Genomic DNA, 17,867 nt, shown 5'->3' with positions numbered 1-17,867 from the left:
CAGCAGAAAGAAGGAAATACCATTAACTTAATACCTTTATGAAGAAACACAGATCTGCCCTCCTGAAAACAATGCTCCCAGCTTTCCTCACAATGTTGTCAATATCAATGCATGTTCCAAGCCCTTAAGTTTCTGACAGATGAACCAAAAACTTGACAGGTTTACTGTACTGAGTTCTGTTCTGAGTCCCATTCTGACACCTTAAGAATTGTAAAAGAACTTGTAAATGCTGACTGGCCCTCTCATAGCCATGTCTTCCTCCGTCTCTCTCTTGCGTACCGGGGCCTTGTAGTTTAAATCATCCATGGACCTGAAGAAGTCCAGGCTCTTGGCAGCGCTAAGTTTGCCTTGCTCCACAGTCGTGGTGCTCAGAGAGTCCAGGATTTCCTCCAGCAGGTTCATCTGGCCCGAGCGGGAGGAGTCGATGTCGAGCTCTACTGAGTAGGAGTCGTCGCTGTCCTCGATGTAGGAAGGGACATCCCCGCTGTCCTCTGAGGAGATCCTGAGACAGAGACAGAGTTAAACAGTGACTCGTGTATTGTTTCATAAGATAACTGTTCTTTAGCGAGCATCAAATGCTAATCAACAGTGGGGATTTTCCAAAGTAATATTTCATGTGTATAACATTTTATTGTGAATATCGCTGCAATAACCACTTCCTTTGAGTGACGTTTCTGTCACCACATATGTCCACCTGGGGGCAGTATTATCATGGGTAACAAACAAAAAAGATTGAATGTGCTCAGAAAAAGAGAACCTGCTTTTTCTTTATGAAATGAATCAGTCAACCAGCTAAAGTTCCAATATCTGGACAAACATACTTGAAACAAAATGGGAATGGCCAAAAATGTTGCGATCATAAAAATCAGAGTACTTACTTGCTCGCACTGTCCAGCTCGTCATCATCGAGCCCGTAGCCAAGGTCTCGAGGGCCCATGCTCATGGGATACTTGTTGAAGTTTTGCTGTTAATGAGAACAACACAGCAAGTGGATGTAGTTAGAAAAGCAAAGCATTACATGATAACACGACGGAAGTGGACCCGAGGGGGGGTGGGGGGTTCGCTTTAAAATACAAGTGATAAACATGGAGTCAGACAGAATGGGGTGTTCTGCTGAGGTACAGCATTTCACTAAACAACGACTTGGAACCTGATAGAGACAAGATGCAGGTCTGCGTCTGGTGGGTCCCCATAAGACACAAGCAGCAGCTTGTTTTAATGAGCCTGGACCCTTAGGGTTGAGACTAAATTTGTCAAATTCGGGTCTAGGGACAGAAATCTTTAACATCCCCTGCAGTATTTTATCAAACTCAGCATTATATGGGAAGTTAAAGCCACGTTCACACTGGGAGCGAAGATGTGGGGTATAGCTACATTAATCATTTGCATTGCGACACCGGCACATGCGATTGTATTTGTCATTTGAGTGTTGAATGATCAGTGTGTAGTGTAGTTGTCTCACACAGTGGGTTTAATAAGCCACCTGTGTACCGTATTTAATGGGTGGGTTAAAGAAGAGACAGAAGCTTTACAGAGCCGGGCAGGACTCTCCCCATGGGAGCCCAAATCTGCCCCAGGCCACCTATTAACATGCCTTCCACCACGACGCATATGTTCCTCTCTCACTGCACGCGCATGTTCGCTTATGTTAACAACATCTCTCACTTTCTAACTTGCACTCTTTCCACTCTTGCCCATTTACCTTCTCACATATTACTGCACACCTCCTGTGTCTATTGTTGTGGTAACATCTCAAACTGTCGTTCAGTCTCTTGTGTGTTTTTGTACACAAACAAGCACTCATGTGGTACAGTTAGCAGCCCCCCCTCCCATGTTTTTTTACACTAGCTTGGCTCCACCTCTCTAACTTCTCTGCATTTTTCTCGTTAGCCAATTATCAAAGCCCTACACTGAGAAAAAGGCTCTTCACAACCCTAACAGCGAGCGGAGAACGTGTGTGTGTGTTTAGGGAGTGAACGCTGTACAGTTTGTGTGCTTGTGTTGTGGTTGTGATTTGTGAGACACAGACATGCAACAAAAAAAAAAAAAAAAAAAAAAAAACTGACACAAGAGCACAATAACAATAAGGAGGAAGGGAATTAATGAAAAAAGGAAGGAAGGAAATGTTTAGAGGTGAGGAAAGATTCCTCAAAGCTCTAAAGAATGACGGGAGGGGGGAAGGGGGGCAGTATTGGAACCCGTAACCAAGCTGGTCTTGATTAGCCGACGCAGTGCCAGCCAGACAGGCGGAATGTAACGTGTGGCTGGCCTGGCCTCATTTAGGGCCTGTGTTCGGCCAGGGAAGACATACACACACCCACATATACACACTCAGTCACATACGCACCCTATTACAAAAAAACACAAAGAGTTAAAGTGCCATTTTCTCCATAAAAGTCAGTGGAGGAGATGTGTGCAGTAGCCACTTAAGCCTCTCAGCCATCGGGCTAAACATGAACACATGTGGCGGCACTGCTGATTGGCCAAGCCGCTCGCCTTCCATGGTAGCGTGGAGCTATAATGAAAGAGATTTCAGAGGGGCTCAGGCCTGGGATCCCTAAACAGCCTTTAATGGATTCCTGTGTCAGGGCAGTAAATCTGGGGCCGGGCCGACGTGCCAGCCAGCCAAAGCGGAGCGGAGATGCACCTGTGAGACACTTGGGGAGGGTTTGGACAGAAACACTGCATGTTCACGGTGCATGCAGTTATTTAGACTGTGCATTTGTGCAAGAGAGCGGTGTTTTCGGGAAGCAGGGCCTCTCTCTCTCTCTCTGCGTCTAGGTGTTTATTAAAGCAAGGTGAACCCAAACACAACCAGACACAGGTCATGAAGCCTGGCCCTCTGATCTCTGTTACAGCTCTGATGCCGTCTACAAAAGAAAGTTCCACAGGAAGCCGTAAACGGATGGCACCTCACTTCACGGCTTTATCAATTTGTCACTCCCTCTCTTCACTGTGACCCTTGAGTGCAGCAGTTAAGATTAGACTATTTACAGCAACCAAGCATTTTACGATAGAAGGAGTGGGTTTATCACACTGTTTTTTTTTTTTTTTTTAAATGGCCAACATACTGCATTCATTTGACTGGTAATGTGAGATACGACGTATGCTTTTGTTAGTCACTTGAATATAATATCTCTCCTCCTGAAAAGCTGTTGAAATCATCAGCATCAGTTAAATCTGAGATCTAAAATTAGATGTACTGTACGTCAATGTAAAATGACAACAGAAATAGAGAGAGAGACTCTTCAAATGTGCTCTGAGATATTCTCCACCAAAGCTGTGACAGCTGTGCCACCTTCCCATACCTCCTCAGGCCTGACAGGACAGGGGAAAGCATAAAATAGCAGAACAACAGATTATCATACTGCTCCTTCATTAGCTTCTCGCTGTCGGCTAATGGGAAGCTAAAAGGTGAAAATGTAAAAAGTGATTCTCCCCTACATGCCTCCCCTGTCTCCCATTTCCTCCCTCCATCACTCTGCTGTCAGCGACAGATGTCACTGTTTCTGTCGGTCTGGCTCTCGCTTCCCTTCCTCTCCCCACAAGTGCGACTGTACAGATCGCAGGGAGCCAAGGAGTCAGGAGGAGATACAGCAGAGGAGTCACGGAAAAAATAAAGAAATGATTGGGTTGTTTCAGTTAAATCAAGGATAAGATTTGACATCTGAGCTTCTCCTCACAGTGTTATTTTCGTTTTTACCTTGAGGGAAACATTTATTTAATCATTTAAATATTATTTTGTAATCTTTTTATTTTTTTGACTTTGATCAGAGTACCTGGCTCAAGAAGTTAAAGAATCCTGATTACCACTAGTTTCGGCTTCAGACATAAAAAGCCACACATCCTCTTACAAGCCTTCACAGTCACGGATTGTGAGTAAACTGAATAGAATTGTAGACGTGACCAACTTATCCTTTACTCTCACCCTTTACATCCTGGCCGTGCAATAAGCAAAGGTATGAAATATATCTAAGGGGCCTCAGATTTGATACAACAAATTACATTTCATTTCTGTGTTTATGAGGGGAAAGTAGTCATCACCATCTGCATTTGGAGAAACAAACTTTCCCCTCCTCTTCCCTCCTCTTCCCTTCCTTCCCTGCATGACCGGTTAAGCGGAACAACTACGCCTCTCTGTGACGGGGCCAAACGCTAGCGGACTTTAATAGCCAGTCTTACATTATACATTTCATATGGTATTTCTGAGCGGGCACTGATCTCACAGCTTGGCAGTGTATGTAAAGAGATGCCGGCAAAATGCAAACAAACCTTGGGGAGAGGCAGAGCCTTTGCAGAAGTACGGCCAAGTCTGTTTAAGAGCTGCTCGCTCAAAGAAAAAAGAAAGAAAAGAAAGAAAAACGGCATTTGAGGCAAGATTCACTGCTCGTCGATCCAACTGGCTGTTGCTGAAAGCCCGCTTCCCTTTCACTTAAAAAAGGAGTCATATAAATGAAGGAAAATGTGAATTATGCTCATTCTGTTGGACTAAACTCATCCAGTAAGATCACCTGGTGTCTTTCTGTGAATGGGTGCAGTGCAGTACTCTGAAGGTGCCAGGAGATGGCACTTTGGGTTCAGCGAGGAAGTCAGTTGGTCTCTGAAGTGGGAACAAACTAAATGAAATGGAGACTACAAATGCATACAAATAACCCCCCCACACACACACACACACACACACACACACACACACACACCTTAAAGCTCATTGTAATGCATTCTAACCATTCATCTAACAATATTAATCTTCTAATAAATATTATGAGCATATTTGAGCTATTTCCATTTACAATAACAGCAAACATGTCATTATGAATTATAGCACACACACACACACACACAATAATCTACAGTACATGAATAGACTGTGAAATAGTTATTAGCTATTCAGTTTACTTAGAAAGTATTTCTTTAGCATATTGTTCATATTATAGCATTTTCAATCATGTACTGAATATAATACACACACACACACACACACACACACACAGTCTATGTAAGGCTTTATGAGCAATATTTCAAGTTAAGTGTATTGTACTAAAAATAAATATTATTAGTAGAAGCATGTTTAACTCAAAGACAGATGATCCTGAAATCATAACCACACAAATACAGTCGGTGCACATACGTGTCCAGTGGCCATGAACACAGGAGCTGTCTCCCACTGATCGAGCACACAAACATCCACCCATGCATACACACGCGCACGCACACACACACACACACACACACTGAAGTATCCATGTGACTTTGTTCCTCTGTTTTACATCTTTGTCAGCTCCCTGATTCCCCTAAGAGATGTGGTGTTTTCCGGGCTGGCATCTCTGCTGCCTCACCAGGTGAAGAGTCCAGAGCCTGAGGCTGAGCCGGGCCACAGGCCTGCTGGCTGTCATTGTCCATAACACTGACCCAACCTCTCCTCTCCTCTGCTCTCCTCTCTCAACAGCTGTCATTGTGTTGTCTCCAACCTGAGGCAAGCTGCTAAATGCATGCGTGTTTGTGTACATGCAGTACACACAATCAAAACCATGCTCATGTACAAAAGGGCTAAGGTACAGACACGCACTCTCTGTTTGCAGATGCTCACAGCACAATACCACATAAAACACACACACACACACACACACCAGATATACAGAATCTCAAAAACAGATGTGGCACTCACACAGAGAACCATACAGGAGCTAGAACAATGGTTGTTGTTTGTTGTATCAGACGAGGAGTCAGCGGTCCAATTCAGTCTTGTTTTTGTCAAACGAAAGGATTACTCCTACATTCTTAATCAACAAGCTCACCAAACACTGACAATCACCCACATTGCCAGATACGGCTGAAATATGTGCGCAAATGACAACAGCACTTTCACTTTGGTACATGTGTGTTGGCTGATCAAATAGAAGAGGAATTTCATAACTCGGATTATTTTTTGCTCTGATTAATTAAAAGGAAGCTACTCCAGGATCATTCATTTCATTTCAAGGACAGCCATAGAGGAGTTTGCAAAAAAAAAAGAAAAGATGAATGCTCAAAATGTTTCAGGCTTCTTCTTTCATACAGGAAGATGGAACGTCTTTAATCAGATCACCATCATCATGTTTGGAGCGCCAGATGACAAAATGAGTCTGAATTTATAATAGCAGGCGAATGAGGCTTTGTTGGTCACTTGGTCAGAGGTATGGATGCGTGAGAAGGACAAGGGAGCGGGTTTACGAGTGTTTGTACTGTAGCTAAGGACACAATGCAAAAATGTGTCTTAAAGGCAAATAAAAAAATCAAAAAAATCTGTATACGAAGTGAGTTTCCTTTCACTCAGGCATGAATACGGTTCAATAAGCAGCGCCATTGTACCATCTTTAATATACACTCAGTTGCCAGTTTATTAGGCACACCTACAGTAGCTAAAACTAATGGAGTACTACCTTAAAGAAGGTTTTAATGTTCAGTTTTTGTTGAACTTTAAGAACTGAAGAGAGGTGCTGATTCAACTTGATGGTCAGTTTGGAGGCTGGTTTTTTTGTGGTGCTGTGTTGTGACGCGTTTCTAAAAATGAGTCTCAGGTAATAAAATTGGGGTACAATGTCAATTCAAGAAAAGTTAGATATATTTATTTTAGGAAAATAATATTTTAGGATGGAAAAATGAATTGCATGGATGGACACAGACAGGACAGAAATGGAGTGGGACATATTTTAAGGAATAAGCATGGAGGAATAAGAGTTGGTACTGCTATAAGTGTCTGTGTGTGGGCACAAGAGGCGGTAAAGGAAGGTTTTCTATTTTTTTTCCACTTTACTTAACCTTTATTTAACCAGGTTAGTCCCATTGAGAGCAAGGAACACCTGGTCAAGATAGCTGTGGGCAGAACACAGTATCAAGATTTCATGGGCAGCAATTTAATACATAAAAAAACAGATAGAAAGGAAGGAGAAGGAAAGATAAGAGGGGGTAAGAGATTCCTTTGAACTGAAACTGAAATGTAAATACGGTGTGCTTTAAACAGTCAGGTGAAAGTAAAGAAAAGGCTCTCATTAAGAAAAATAAAAACCTAAAAAAAGAGTCTATTTAATTCTGTACTTGCCAAATGATTTTCCAGAGGTATTCCATAAACAAAAAACATTATTTCTAAACTGGACATAAACATCTTTTTGTGAAAGAATTAGTTATTTTTTTGAGCTTCCATTTTGAGTTTCTAAGTAACGTGTTTTAATTTGTTTATAAGGACATAAACCAAGCTAATACGACTATCTTGGAAAAACAACAGCACAGTTTTGAACTTTTTCAATCTTTCAGGGGTTACTGCACACTGACGGGCCATAAACTATCAAGGCTTTCTTGGCTTCTCAATTTTCAGTCTTATTTTCACTTGACAGAATGTCAGAGTGCAGTCTCCTACTGGGGTTTATGTCTTTAATATGTAGGCATCCGGGAAACATAGACGAGGAAACTGTACTTGAGCTAAAAGGTAGAAGTAAATATATAACGTTAATGTGATAAGAGAAGAAAAGCATTGTGTATGGCTGAAGAGGAACTGATGGACTAACTATACAAACACAAACACAAAATCAGTGCTGTGGGACGCGTGTCCTGTGCATCCCTCCTCCAGTGGTCTCCAGGGACCCGTTACTGTGGCAATGAACAGGCCTCAATGGCAGGGACAGGGGTGTGAGAGTGTGTATATCCTGAATGCAGTGTGTATGCGTGTTTGTGGGTGTGTGCGCCCATCAATTGCATGTTAACTGTTAATCTGTGTGCGTGTGCGTGTGTGTGTGTGTCGGGCTGGCCCGTCTTTGTGTGTGTGCTTGCTGGGGGGAGGGTGTCCGAGGAGGCCCTTAGAAAAGCCCTAATTGCCGTTCCTCTCCTCTCCCCGGCCGTCACACCTTCCTCTGCGCTAAGACTTTCCAGCCTCATCTCACATACACGCACACGCGCACACACACACACACACACACACGCACACACGCACACGCACGCACACACACGCACGCACACACACAGGAAACACAACGCTAATTAGAGACGGCGCAACCTCTCCTAATCAAACTCTTATATGACTGTGACCAAAATGTCAGTGTGTGCATGCAGGGATGTTTTTTTGTGTATTTTTAAGACAGAACTGGCAGTCAACTTGGTATTTTTTTCATTTAGCCAAAATAAGTGGAAAAGCTCCAGCTGAGAGTACAGAGGTATAGATATTAGGTGGAAGATTTAACTAGTAACCTGAGGCTGTATGCATGCTTTTAGTACTGTACTTAAGTGTGCAATTTTAATTACGTTAAACTAAACTTCCTTCACCAAGAACTATATGTCCACGCTTTCATTCACACTGCAGTCTCTTCGTATTTTCTAACGTTTTTACCTCTCTTGATAAATTTATTGATGAATGTGTATTTTGTGAGCGTGCATGTGTTTGCACATTCTATGCCAGCTCTGCACGAACACGAACACACACACACACAAGTGCTATCCACTTATTGGGCACAAGCAAATTCTTCAGAGGAAATGCTGACCAGCAGATGAGTTGCTTCTACTGTCCGTGCTGTTCAGAGAAAAATACTGAATGTACAACATGAGTGCGTTGAAAGAAAAAAAATTGCTTATCATTACATTTGGCACCCTGACAAACTACTGTACTTCCAAGAGCTGTTTCAAGAGAGAGAGAGAGGGAGAAAGTAGGGGGAGAAAGAAAGAGAGGAGGATGGAGATAAAAAAAGAGAGAGAGAGTGGGGATGAAGAGAGAAAGAAAGACAGAAATGAGAACAAAAAGTGGACGGAAAGAGCACAGAAGTGGAAGACCGCATCCATGTCGATCAAGTGAAAACTGAGCTCTCGTATGATCAGTCAGTGTATATGTAGTTAACTTATTTACTGATGTGTATCTGTGTGTGTGTGTGTGTGTGTGTGTGTGTGTGTGTGTGTGTCATACCCGTCTCATCTTCTGCAGTCTCCTTGGAGACAGGCTCTTGGTGCTGGTGGGAGACCCCTCACAGACCATCACCCCCTCTTCTTCTTCTTCCTGAGAGAGAAATGAAATGAAATCAATGTAAAATGATCTGTGTTGTATATGAACTAAAGGGACTAGTATGTAGAACGTGTTGGTGGGAGAATAATGTGTTTTTGCATTCAAACCACATCACAACACATTCAATGCATTACTCCTTCGTTCAAGTTAATCCATTTCAAGTGAAAGAATGAAAGAAGCCACAGAACTAAAGTAAAGACGCTCTTTGTACAGTTTCTATTTCTCAGTGACATTTGTAAAAGTTAAAGCAGGGGTCTTCAACGTTTTTCAGGCCAAGGACCCCCAAACTGATAGAGAGATGGAGCAGGGACCCCCGACTATATATATTGTATAAAATTGTGTTTTATACTAAATGGGCCTAGTACCGAGTATACCTCTTTATTGTGCATTCAATACTAAGCTATTCAAATAATACACAGGTTCATATATTCATGTTTTTATTTTAAACATGTGCGAGGTACAGTGAGTAGGGAGGCCGTGCCACTGCCATTTATAAACACACCTTGTCAGCTGATATCAATGGCAATATCAACATTGTCTGTCAGTTGCATGATAATCATACACACAAACTATTCAAATTGATGTTTTCATCTTAAACATAAATGTGGAAACGTAAAATGAGTGATGGCCTATTAGTGCCACTGCCATGCATGAACATACCTGTTATCATGCATACAGTACTGAACTATTACAATAATGGACAGATTCATGTTTAGAGAAAAAACTTTTTTTCTTTTTTAAATTGTGTAATCAACCAAACATTTCACGGACCCCCTGCAGTACCTCTGCGGACCCCCTAGGGGCCGCGGACCCCCTGTTGAAGACCTCTGAGTTAAAGGATTAGTCTGGTGATAGTCTATATTTTTCTTACTACCAACATCTACTGTGAAAATATGCATTGATCCTTCTAATAAGTATTGTTTATCTGCACCACAGATCAAAAGTGCAATCAATAAACCACAGTTTGATGACACGATGAACATGGTCACTGTGGTCAATCTCACACACACCGTCCTGTTACTGCGAATACTCGGTAGCGCATCAAATCTGCCCCTAAAAATAGTCCCTTACAAATGCACCGTGTATTTGTGTTTGGATAACGTTTGCTAAGAGCTACAGTGCCCGGCTGCTTCAGTAAATCACTGAAACAATTAAAGTATGTACTCACGACCCGTCTTTCAAAAGAAAGATCTTCAGTAAGAACAAATGAGTTCGGGTCTCTGAGCCACGGACATGGTATCACAGTTGGAAAACATAGAGAGAAGAAGCAACGCATTGGTGGTTTTGGCCTTTTAATGGAATCTTTGGATAACAGCACATATATTTATTATCACTGGCCTAATCCTTTAAAACGTTCTCTACAAGGTTAAAACAATTATATTCAAGGTAGCCACCGCTGATGAGCTTCATTTCAATATGTTTGTGCATCGGGGTCCTTGTTTAGACATCTGTGGCTGGCAGCAACATAAATGCACTGCAGATTAAGTGTGATCCTGAGAAAGTCAAATTAATTAATTTGTGTATTTGAGAATTAATTCATGAACGCACAGGAAATCTGTTTCACCTCAAATCAAATAGATTTCAAAACCTCTACCTTCCTCTACTGTGTGTGTGTGTGTGTGTGTGTGTACACACACATGCAGAACACTGCAAACTCCTCGTGCTCTTCATCAGTGCCCTCTCTGCTCAGTTTCCCACTGACAGATCAAACTGCTATTGCCTTATCAAATCCATCAGGCTTATGTAAACATACACCTCGTTACATTAGCTTTGAGGAAATCACAGGCTCACTGATGAAATATGCAGACAATAAAAGAGAAAGAGGGGCTGGGGCCTGGATGACATGACAGGCCATAGCCAGAGGGGTGTTGGTTAAAAATGTACAGCCCTGAACAAAGCGCTAAGCAGGCTTCAACAGTCATTAAAGGGCCCGGCGTCAGAATCACACACTCCATGTAAAGCAGCCTTCCTGTCTGTTTCTATGAGGGGGGGGGGGGGGGGGGGGTGTCTACTGTATCTGTGTGCTCTCAGAACAGAATCATGTGTGCGCACACAATTTCTACGAGCGTGTGCATGTGTGTCAGGGAGGTGTGAAGGTCCGTGCTGCTCACCCTTGCTTTAAGTCTGTCCTTAATGTCTCGGATGCCCCTCTTGGCATGACTCTTGGCCTAGGATGAAAAACAACGCACACACACAGATTACTAATCAAAACATGTTGCATTAACATTCTGTTCTGGTTTCGTGTAACATCACGAGAAGCTTTGATCCCTGCGGCAAAAAACACAGAGACAAAAGGCTGGATGAGAGAGAATCGCACACTAACAGAAGGCGATAACATGAAAGGGCACCCTGACCACCTATTGTACAGCACATGACGACATGGTACTGCTCATCAAACGCACACTACAAAACTCCCATTCCTTCCACCGTCAATTACTAAACACAAAACAACCGGCAAAATGTCTATTTCAGTGGAGTTTTAAGGACTCGATGTTTCAAGTTATGTACATATAGAAGAAACATTACATTGAGCTACATTTATCTGACCGTTTTGAAGAAGAACGTACTTTAGTCACAGCTGTGTTGAGAAGTGATCCTCCTCTCTGTAATAGACACAGAACATTATTAGTAAGTCACTTTGGGTGAGTTTCCACACATACAGATTTATTTTAAAATATCAAATATTCATATTATGCACACAGCATGCAATCATATCGTGGTGATCGAATTTCAGCATAAATGGCTCAGAGCAAGCTGCACTGCAGTTTGATTTTTGCATACATTTTTGTCATACTGTGAAGTATCCTTATCAATATCATGAGGGTTACTTCTACCACATCATTTGACTCCTGCAGTAGTCGCAAAGGACTCATTTTCAATATCAAACACAACCAAAACTCCCTGTGCAGCTGTAAATAGTATTGTAATGCAACTTTCATATACAACTGGTGACAGCAGGCAAAGTATCATATCGCTGAGCCATGATAAACTGCATGATTCAAAGCATTCAGGAGGTTTTTATTTAGAAGCAGCCTAAAACAGCGATGGAAGGGACTGTGCGTGATTGATTTCTACTTTGAGTTCTGCAGACTGACATCATGGCACCCAATATCTCTCGGTGCCTGTCTTCTTTTCTCTCTCTCTCCCAGAGTTGCTGCATCTCTCCTCTGGCGTCTCGCTCTTCTTCTCTGTTTGGTCTTTAGTGTAAGCACAAAGCGTCGGCTAAACGGCTAAACAGAGTAAATGGCAGACAGCGTTTTAGAAGTCGGCAAAGGGAGAAGAGGAGAGAGGCCGAGGTGAAGGCCCCTCTTATAGATCCCCGTCAGTCAGGAAATGTAAACTTTAACAAATCTTTGAAGAGCACTCTAGAGAACTAATTCAGCCTTAGCTGACGGCGTGGGGAGAGATGGAGGGGAGAGAGAGAGAGAGAGAGATACTCTGTGTAAGAGAGAGAGAGGGAGACAGAGGGGGGGCTGTGACAGAGATGAAAAGAGGGAGAAAGAGAAAGGAAGAGAAAGTGAGAGAGAGAGAGAAATAGATAAGGGGAGCAAAGAAGAGGAGAAAAGAGACAGGAGATGAAGAAGGAGGGAGAGATCTATGTTCTTGGGTCGGTTCAGCAGAGTAACGCCCGTGTTTGCTGCCAAATCAACATGTCATTTCGGAGGACGTCTTGTCACGTCAAATCACTTCTGTCTCCCTCCCTGTCTGTCTGTCTCCACTGTCCTGCTGCACGCGCCGCTTCACTCACACGCACGCACGCACGCACGCACGCACGCACGCACGCACGCACGCACGCGCACGCGCACGCGCACACACACACACACACACACACACACACACACACACACACACACACACACACACACACTGCACTCGAGCTGGATCTGTACATTCAGGCAGCCCCTTCATTCCAAAAGCAACACCAGGACTTCAAACGCTGAGCTGTGTCAATCACACTTTCAATTAAATATAACTCGGGAATGAAATGAGTGAAACATTAAAAAAAAGCCGTAGATAAAAGCGTTTAGATACGACATGCAGGACATTCTGTGAATACCTTCACAGTGTGCATCCATTGCTGGTAGGACCTTGAATTACCTGGAGGGATGTATAAAACACAGAACATGAATTAATCATTTTGCACTCGATAGCATTGTATTAACATTGCAAAGCAAAGGTAACTATGTATATTACACTGTGACATAGTCTCATGGCTACACACACTCGCACATTACTGAGCATTTTAAAAAAAGTGGTTGTTTAAATGTATTGAATATAACTACATTTAGTGCTATAAGGCTTTTAATTGTCTTGTTTTCTTCTTCTGTCCCTTTTGTTACACAATCGATAATAAATACTGTTGAATACAACATTAGTGTGAGCAACTGGATGTGAAAGACTTGTGCATGCAGAGGGGAGGGCTGCTTTAAAGGACATCTTTATGGTGTCCGGGGCTCTAAGATGTTTACAGAACAGAATTACTGACGACTGTGTGTGTGTGTGTGTGTGTGTGTGTATGTGTTTGGGATCAGAATTCAAAAGCCCAATAATATGATGGATATTTAGCTGCAACGTCTGGATGGCATCTCTTTTTTCTTGTCATGTAAATAAGACTCAAACCTGAAGTGATGTGATCAAAATCATATAATTTGTGTGAGCACTCCTATGGGATTTCAAACCTCTGATGTCTCGTGCTCAGTCTCCACACATAACGCTCAATCCTGCCAAAACAATACTAATTCTTTCGTCAATCTCCTTTTGTCACATTCAATCACATTAACAAGTAACCTCTGCATCAGTTCCAATTGACAATCAAGATACATGTCAAATGTAAAAAAATAAAAATGTACCTTTTTTTTTTTTTTTTTACAGTTTTTAGATTGGCCAAGAGTCACTTGAAGCCATTTAGTTGTAGTTTTTAAATTGATAAGAAAGACAATACAGTTCATTGGTGCATTCGTATTTGAAAGTGCCTCATGTGGTCATGAGATATTTAACAGCAGTCTTCAAACATTACTCAAAGAATAAGAAGTTCAGCACCAGGAATGTTATAAAACGTATACTTGGACACTACAGTGTACTATATAACTACCGTCTATTTAATTAGTTTATCATTGTTTTTAGAAGACTTTTGGTCATTTCAATTGTTTTAGAGTTTTGAGAGCAAGATACATTCTATTTGGGGAGTGGAAGGCTCTTTGCTTTTAATTTTCCTAACTTTAAAGATGTCTCCTTATTTTGGTCACTGCTTTTACTGTACATCTTACTATAGCACTAATAACTACAGCCCACTGCATGAAATATGGCAAATAAATATAATGTGGCTAATTGATAGACAGGTCTAGCACTACTCACTTCCACAGAAGCCCCCCTCTGTGATCTCCTCTTCAAACACGTCGGAGAAGCCGCGGCCTGCGTTCAATTTGGCCAGCCGTCCGTCGATGAACTACAACCATAAATTACAACGTGCTTATTAAAGAAGAGGGGGGGGGGGGGGGGGTGGACACACTGAAACAGATACAAAACACACACACACAGAATCAAACACTCAGGCCGCAGTGGGGTGTTATTAATCCTACCTGACAGAAACTACATCCCAAGATTAGGTGGGTTGCAGGTAATAAGGATTTGGTAATGTGGAGCAGGTGAGGGATTAGGGCAGCAGACTACATGCTGCACACTGTCTGAGACATGAGGAAGTTTCATTTCCTCCCTTTGTAACATGGAGCGCATAAAACCCCATCTCATAAATACTGACCTAACAGCCAAGACAGCTACACATTTCAAAACCTCCACAGACACAAACTCACGTAAATATGTTCTGCAAATACAAGCAGTCACACACTTACCTCAACCTTTGTGGTGAAAACAATACTAAATTAACGGCATTCTTTAGACATTAAAGCATGAGAAATATCTAGTTTTACAGGCCACGACCAAATAAAACCACTTATTAGAGTGGAAGGGAAAAGACAAAAAAACAAAATGGTGTCAAACAATCGTTTTTTAACACATTTCTTATCATTTTTGGGCCCTTATAAAAGCTCTGGTGCCTCCTCCGTACAGTTTACAGGCTCAGTTGACCCTCATCGTTTTTGCAGGAAAAAAAATCTCACTGTATATCATCTTTTTAAATACTGAACATGAAGAAAATCTCTAAAACAATTATGTGAATTTAGATCACTCAGTCACACATATGGTGCGCTGTTTTCTATTAGCTAAATCAAACCACATTGACCCCCAGGTTGCTGTTAGTTTCCTGTCCCATCGCTTATAATATCAGCAAATCACTGGGTGGAAATAATATGTTCCAGTCAAATCCTTGGGCTAATCTTGGCGCGTTTCTAGTGTTAAAAAAAAAAAAAAAAAAAAAGCCAGCTGCAGCTCTTATATTTTATTCTCAAGATGTGGCGCCAAGTCGTGAAAACTACTTTCTACCAGTTTCTGTGTGTATATTTATTGAGCTAAATCTTTGGTGTCCAAGCTTAAACTAGAATCTATCTTTTCAACCTCTTCAGTTTATCTGTGTAAAGGTGGGAGGGAAAGCATTTAACAATCTGTTATGGTGTCTATTAGTATATATAAAGAACTAAAACATATATTTGACTGATGATTGCATTAAATAACAATCAACACCTCCTTCCTTTCAAGCACTATTTTGGTACACTATTCTTTTTAATACTTGAAAGCAACATAAAGTCTTAACTGTATCACTCCTCCTCCCACCTCTGTGACTGTGTCCAAAGTGTAACAACAGTGTAGGTTGTTTTAGGGCACGTGTCCTCGGGGACAGACCGCTAACTAGCGACCGACACGGCCGCCCGCTCCTCTGGTCAGAAGAGCCGGAGACTCATCATTAGATCATTTTAATGAGAGGTGAGACTGCAGGTTTCAACCACTGCTCCGCTATGTGGCTGGCCCAATTAGTGCAGATAATCAACCCAAATCATCACCTAGCCAAAGCCTCCACTTATCTCCCCCCTCGTCTCCCTCCACACACACCCTGGCCAGATTACCTGCCTCACTGTGGGCCTTAATTGGACATTACTCAACAATGGCAGACTGTGATCACCACACACGCTCTCACACAGACACACAAACCAACACTTGTTCATGCACTCGTGCACATGCACAAACACACGAACACAATGGCTCATTTTCTTTGTTTTGAAAGAGAGAGACCAAAAAGAAAAAAACTCTCTCAAAGAGTTCAAACAAAAAGTAGGAGACATTTAAATACATTGTTTTAACACTTTGTCAATACTTGTTGCCCTAATGACATAAAAATAAATTCAAATTATTCTGCTTAAATAGTTTTTGTGTAAATCAAAGCACAGCAAATCCTGCTCCATCTCTCCATTTCTACATGTCCTCTTGATTCCTGAAGCTGTTGTAGCAGCGGACCGTAGACCGTGAGAGTTATTCCATCTGGCTACCAGCACATTGACTCACAGTGGTCACAGTGCTCTAGATGTATTTAAACTCTGGAATTGTGGAGCCAGAAATTGGGATTAGGACTCCACAGGGGTTCATGAACAGAGATACACAGACAGCCTAAAGGAAATGTAACATTTGCGACCTGGAATTTAGGCCCATAAAGTGTGGATACTAAGGGATATAGCAGAAATCATGTCACTCATACGTTTCTGAAAGGAGGTTTTGAAGGTTGGATACTGAAGCATCATCTTGTGTGTCACAGTGACACACAAGATGACTTCAAATAAGCTATGAAGACCCCAATCTGTTGTAGAAAAATTGATTTTGTATTGTGAGAATGTAGTCAGAACTATCTGAAATGAATTCTTTACAGTAAGAGAGTTTGTGGAGCCAGCATCTAGCAGCCATTAGCAGCGGTGCATTTTAAAGCCCTGGCTTGGACATGGAGGAGGCAGCTACTTGTATCCATTACTCATATTGGTTATAATAAAATGTAGTTTTCCAGCTTACTGTGACTGCTGTGATACGGAGTGGACGGAGCAACTACATGATCAGATTTTAAATCAGATCATTTGGTTTTGCAAGGACACACCTTTTCCCCTTTCGGTAAATGGCTCGGCTACTGCATTCTTACACGCGGAGAATGACGGATGATTATTGATTGATGGGACGCACATGGTCTACAAAGGCTCCTGGCAGTAAATTATCAGACTACAAGTCTCCCTACTGACTCAATAACACTGTGTACGGCTCAGTTTTGTCAATAAGAGGAAGAGACTTCGTTTTATCAGTCTCTGCTAGCACAATACACACACACATGATGTGCGCTTGTCAGTGTGTAGGAGCTGAGAATGGTTGATAGGAAGCAGGTTAACGTCGACAGGCTTTCCCCCGCATTCTTTTAGAAGACTTCTCCCACTTGTTCTGTTCTGAACAGAGATGGGCCGAGCACACAGGAAACAGGAACAGAGCAGAAGTGTGTTAGAAGGTGAAACTGTGACATTTGAAGAGGTGTGTATGTGTATATATACAGTATATATTTTAGGGTTGGCTTAGTGTCTATATGTCATAGAGGCAAAAGATAAAAGGACTGTTGTTCCTGCTTTTTGTCCGCTAAGCACACAACGTAAATGCACTTGACATTTACATTGTAGTTCACAAGAAGGTGTTCTTATCCAACATGTTGCAATAATGCATTTTAATAAGGCTATTGAAAGTAATTGATGGCCCTAATGACATATAACAGCACACAATAGTCTCTCTGTCTACTCGGCCACTCAGCTAATAAAGTATTACTGATGTTTTGCTGAATTTGCATAAAAAAAACTTCACGCTGTTCCATCTATAAAACTGAAAATACTTGTGAAGCAAAAGAACTGCTTCACAAGGATCGAAAACAAAATCACCTGTA

General features: G+C 41.9%; 1 protein-coding gene across 2 annotated transcripts in view; it reads right to left on the bottom strand.

Moving 5' to 3' along the window:
- Positions 1 to 17,867, bottom strand: part of dennd1b (DENN/MADD domain containing 1B) — a 101,447-nt gene that overhangs the window by 4,807 nt on the left and 78,773 nt on the right. For both annotated transcript variants that reach the window (XM_031859554.1, XM_031859556.1), the window contains 7 exons: positions 14,375 to 14,465; positions 13,077 to 13,117; positions 11,587 to 11,622; positions 11,131 to 11,187; positions 8,924 to 9,013; positions 879 to 964; positions 280 to 502 (listed from right to left, as the gene is read on the bottom strand). In XM_031859554.1, the coding sequence (XP_031715414.1) occupies positions 280 to 502; positions 879 to 964; positions 8,924 to 9,013; positions 11,131 to 11,187; positions 11,587 to 11,622; positions 13,077 to 13,117; positions 14,375 to 14,465 (624 nt within the window). The remainder of the gene's footprint in view (positions 1 to 279; positions 503 to 878; positions 965 to 8,923; positions 9,014 to 11,130; positions 11,188 to 11,586; positions 11,623 to 13,076; positions 13,118 to 14,374; positions 14,466 to 17,867) is intronic.

The sequence above is a fragment of the Anarrhichthys ocellatus genome, unplaced genomic scaffold (genome assembly GCF_004355925.1).
Source record: "Anarrhichthys ocellatus isolate YVR2014 unplaced genomic scaffold, GSC_Weel_1.0 scaffold22, whole genome shotgun sequence".
In the NCBI taxonomy this organism is placed as follows: Eukaryota; Metazoa; Chordata; class Actinopteri; order Perciformes; family Anarhichadidae; genus Anarrhichthys; species Anarrhichthys ocellatus.
This window is presented reverse-complemented; position numbering and strand designations above follow the sequence as displayed.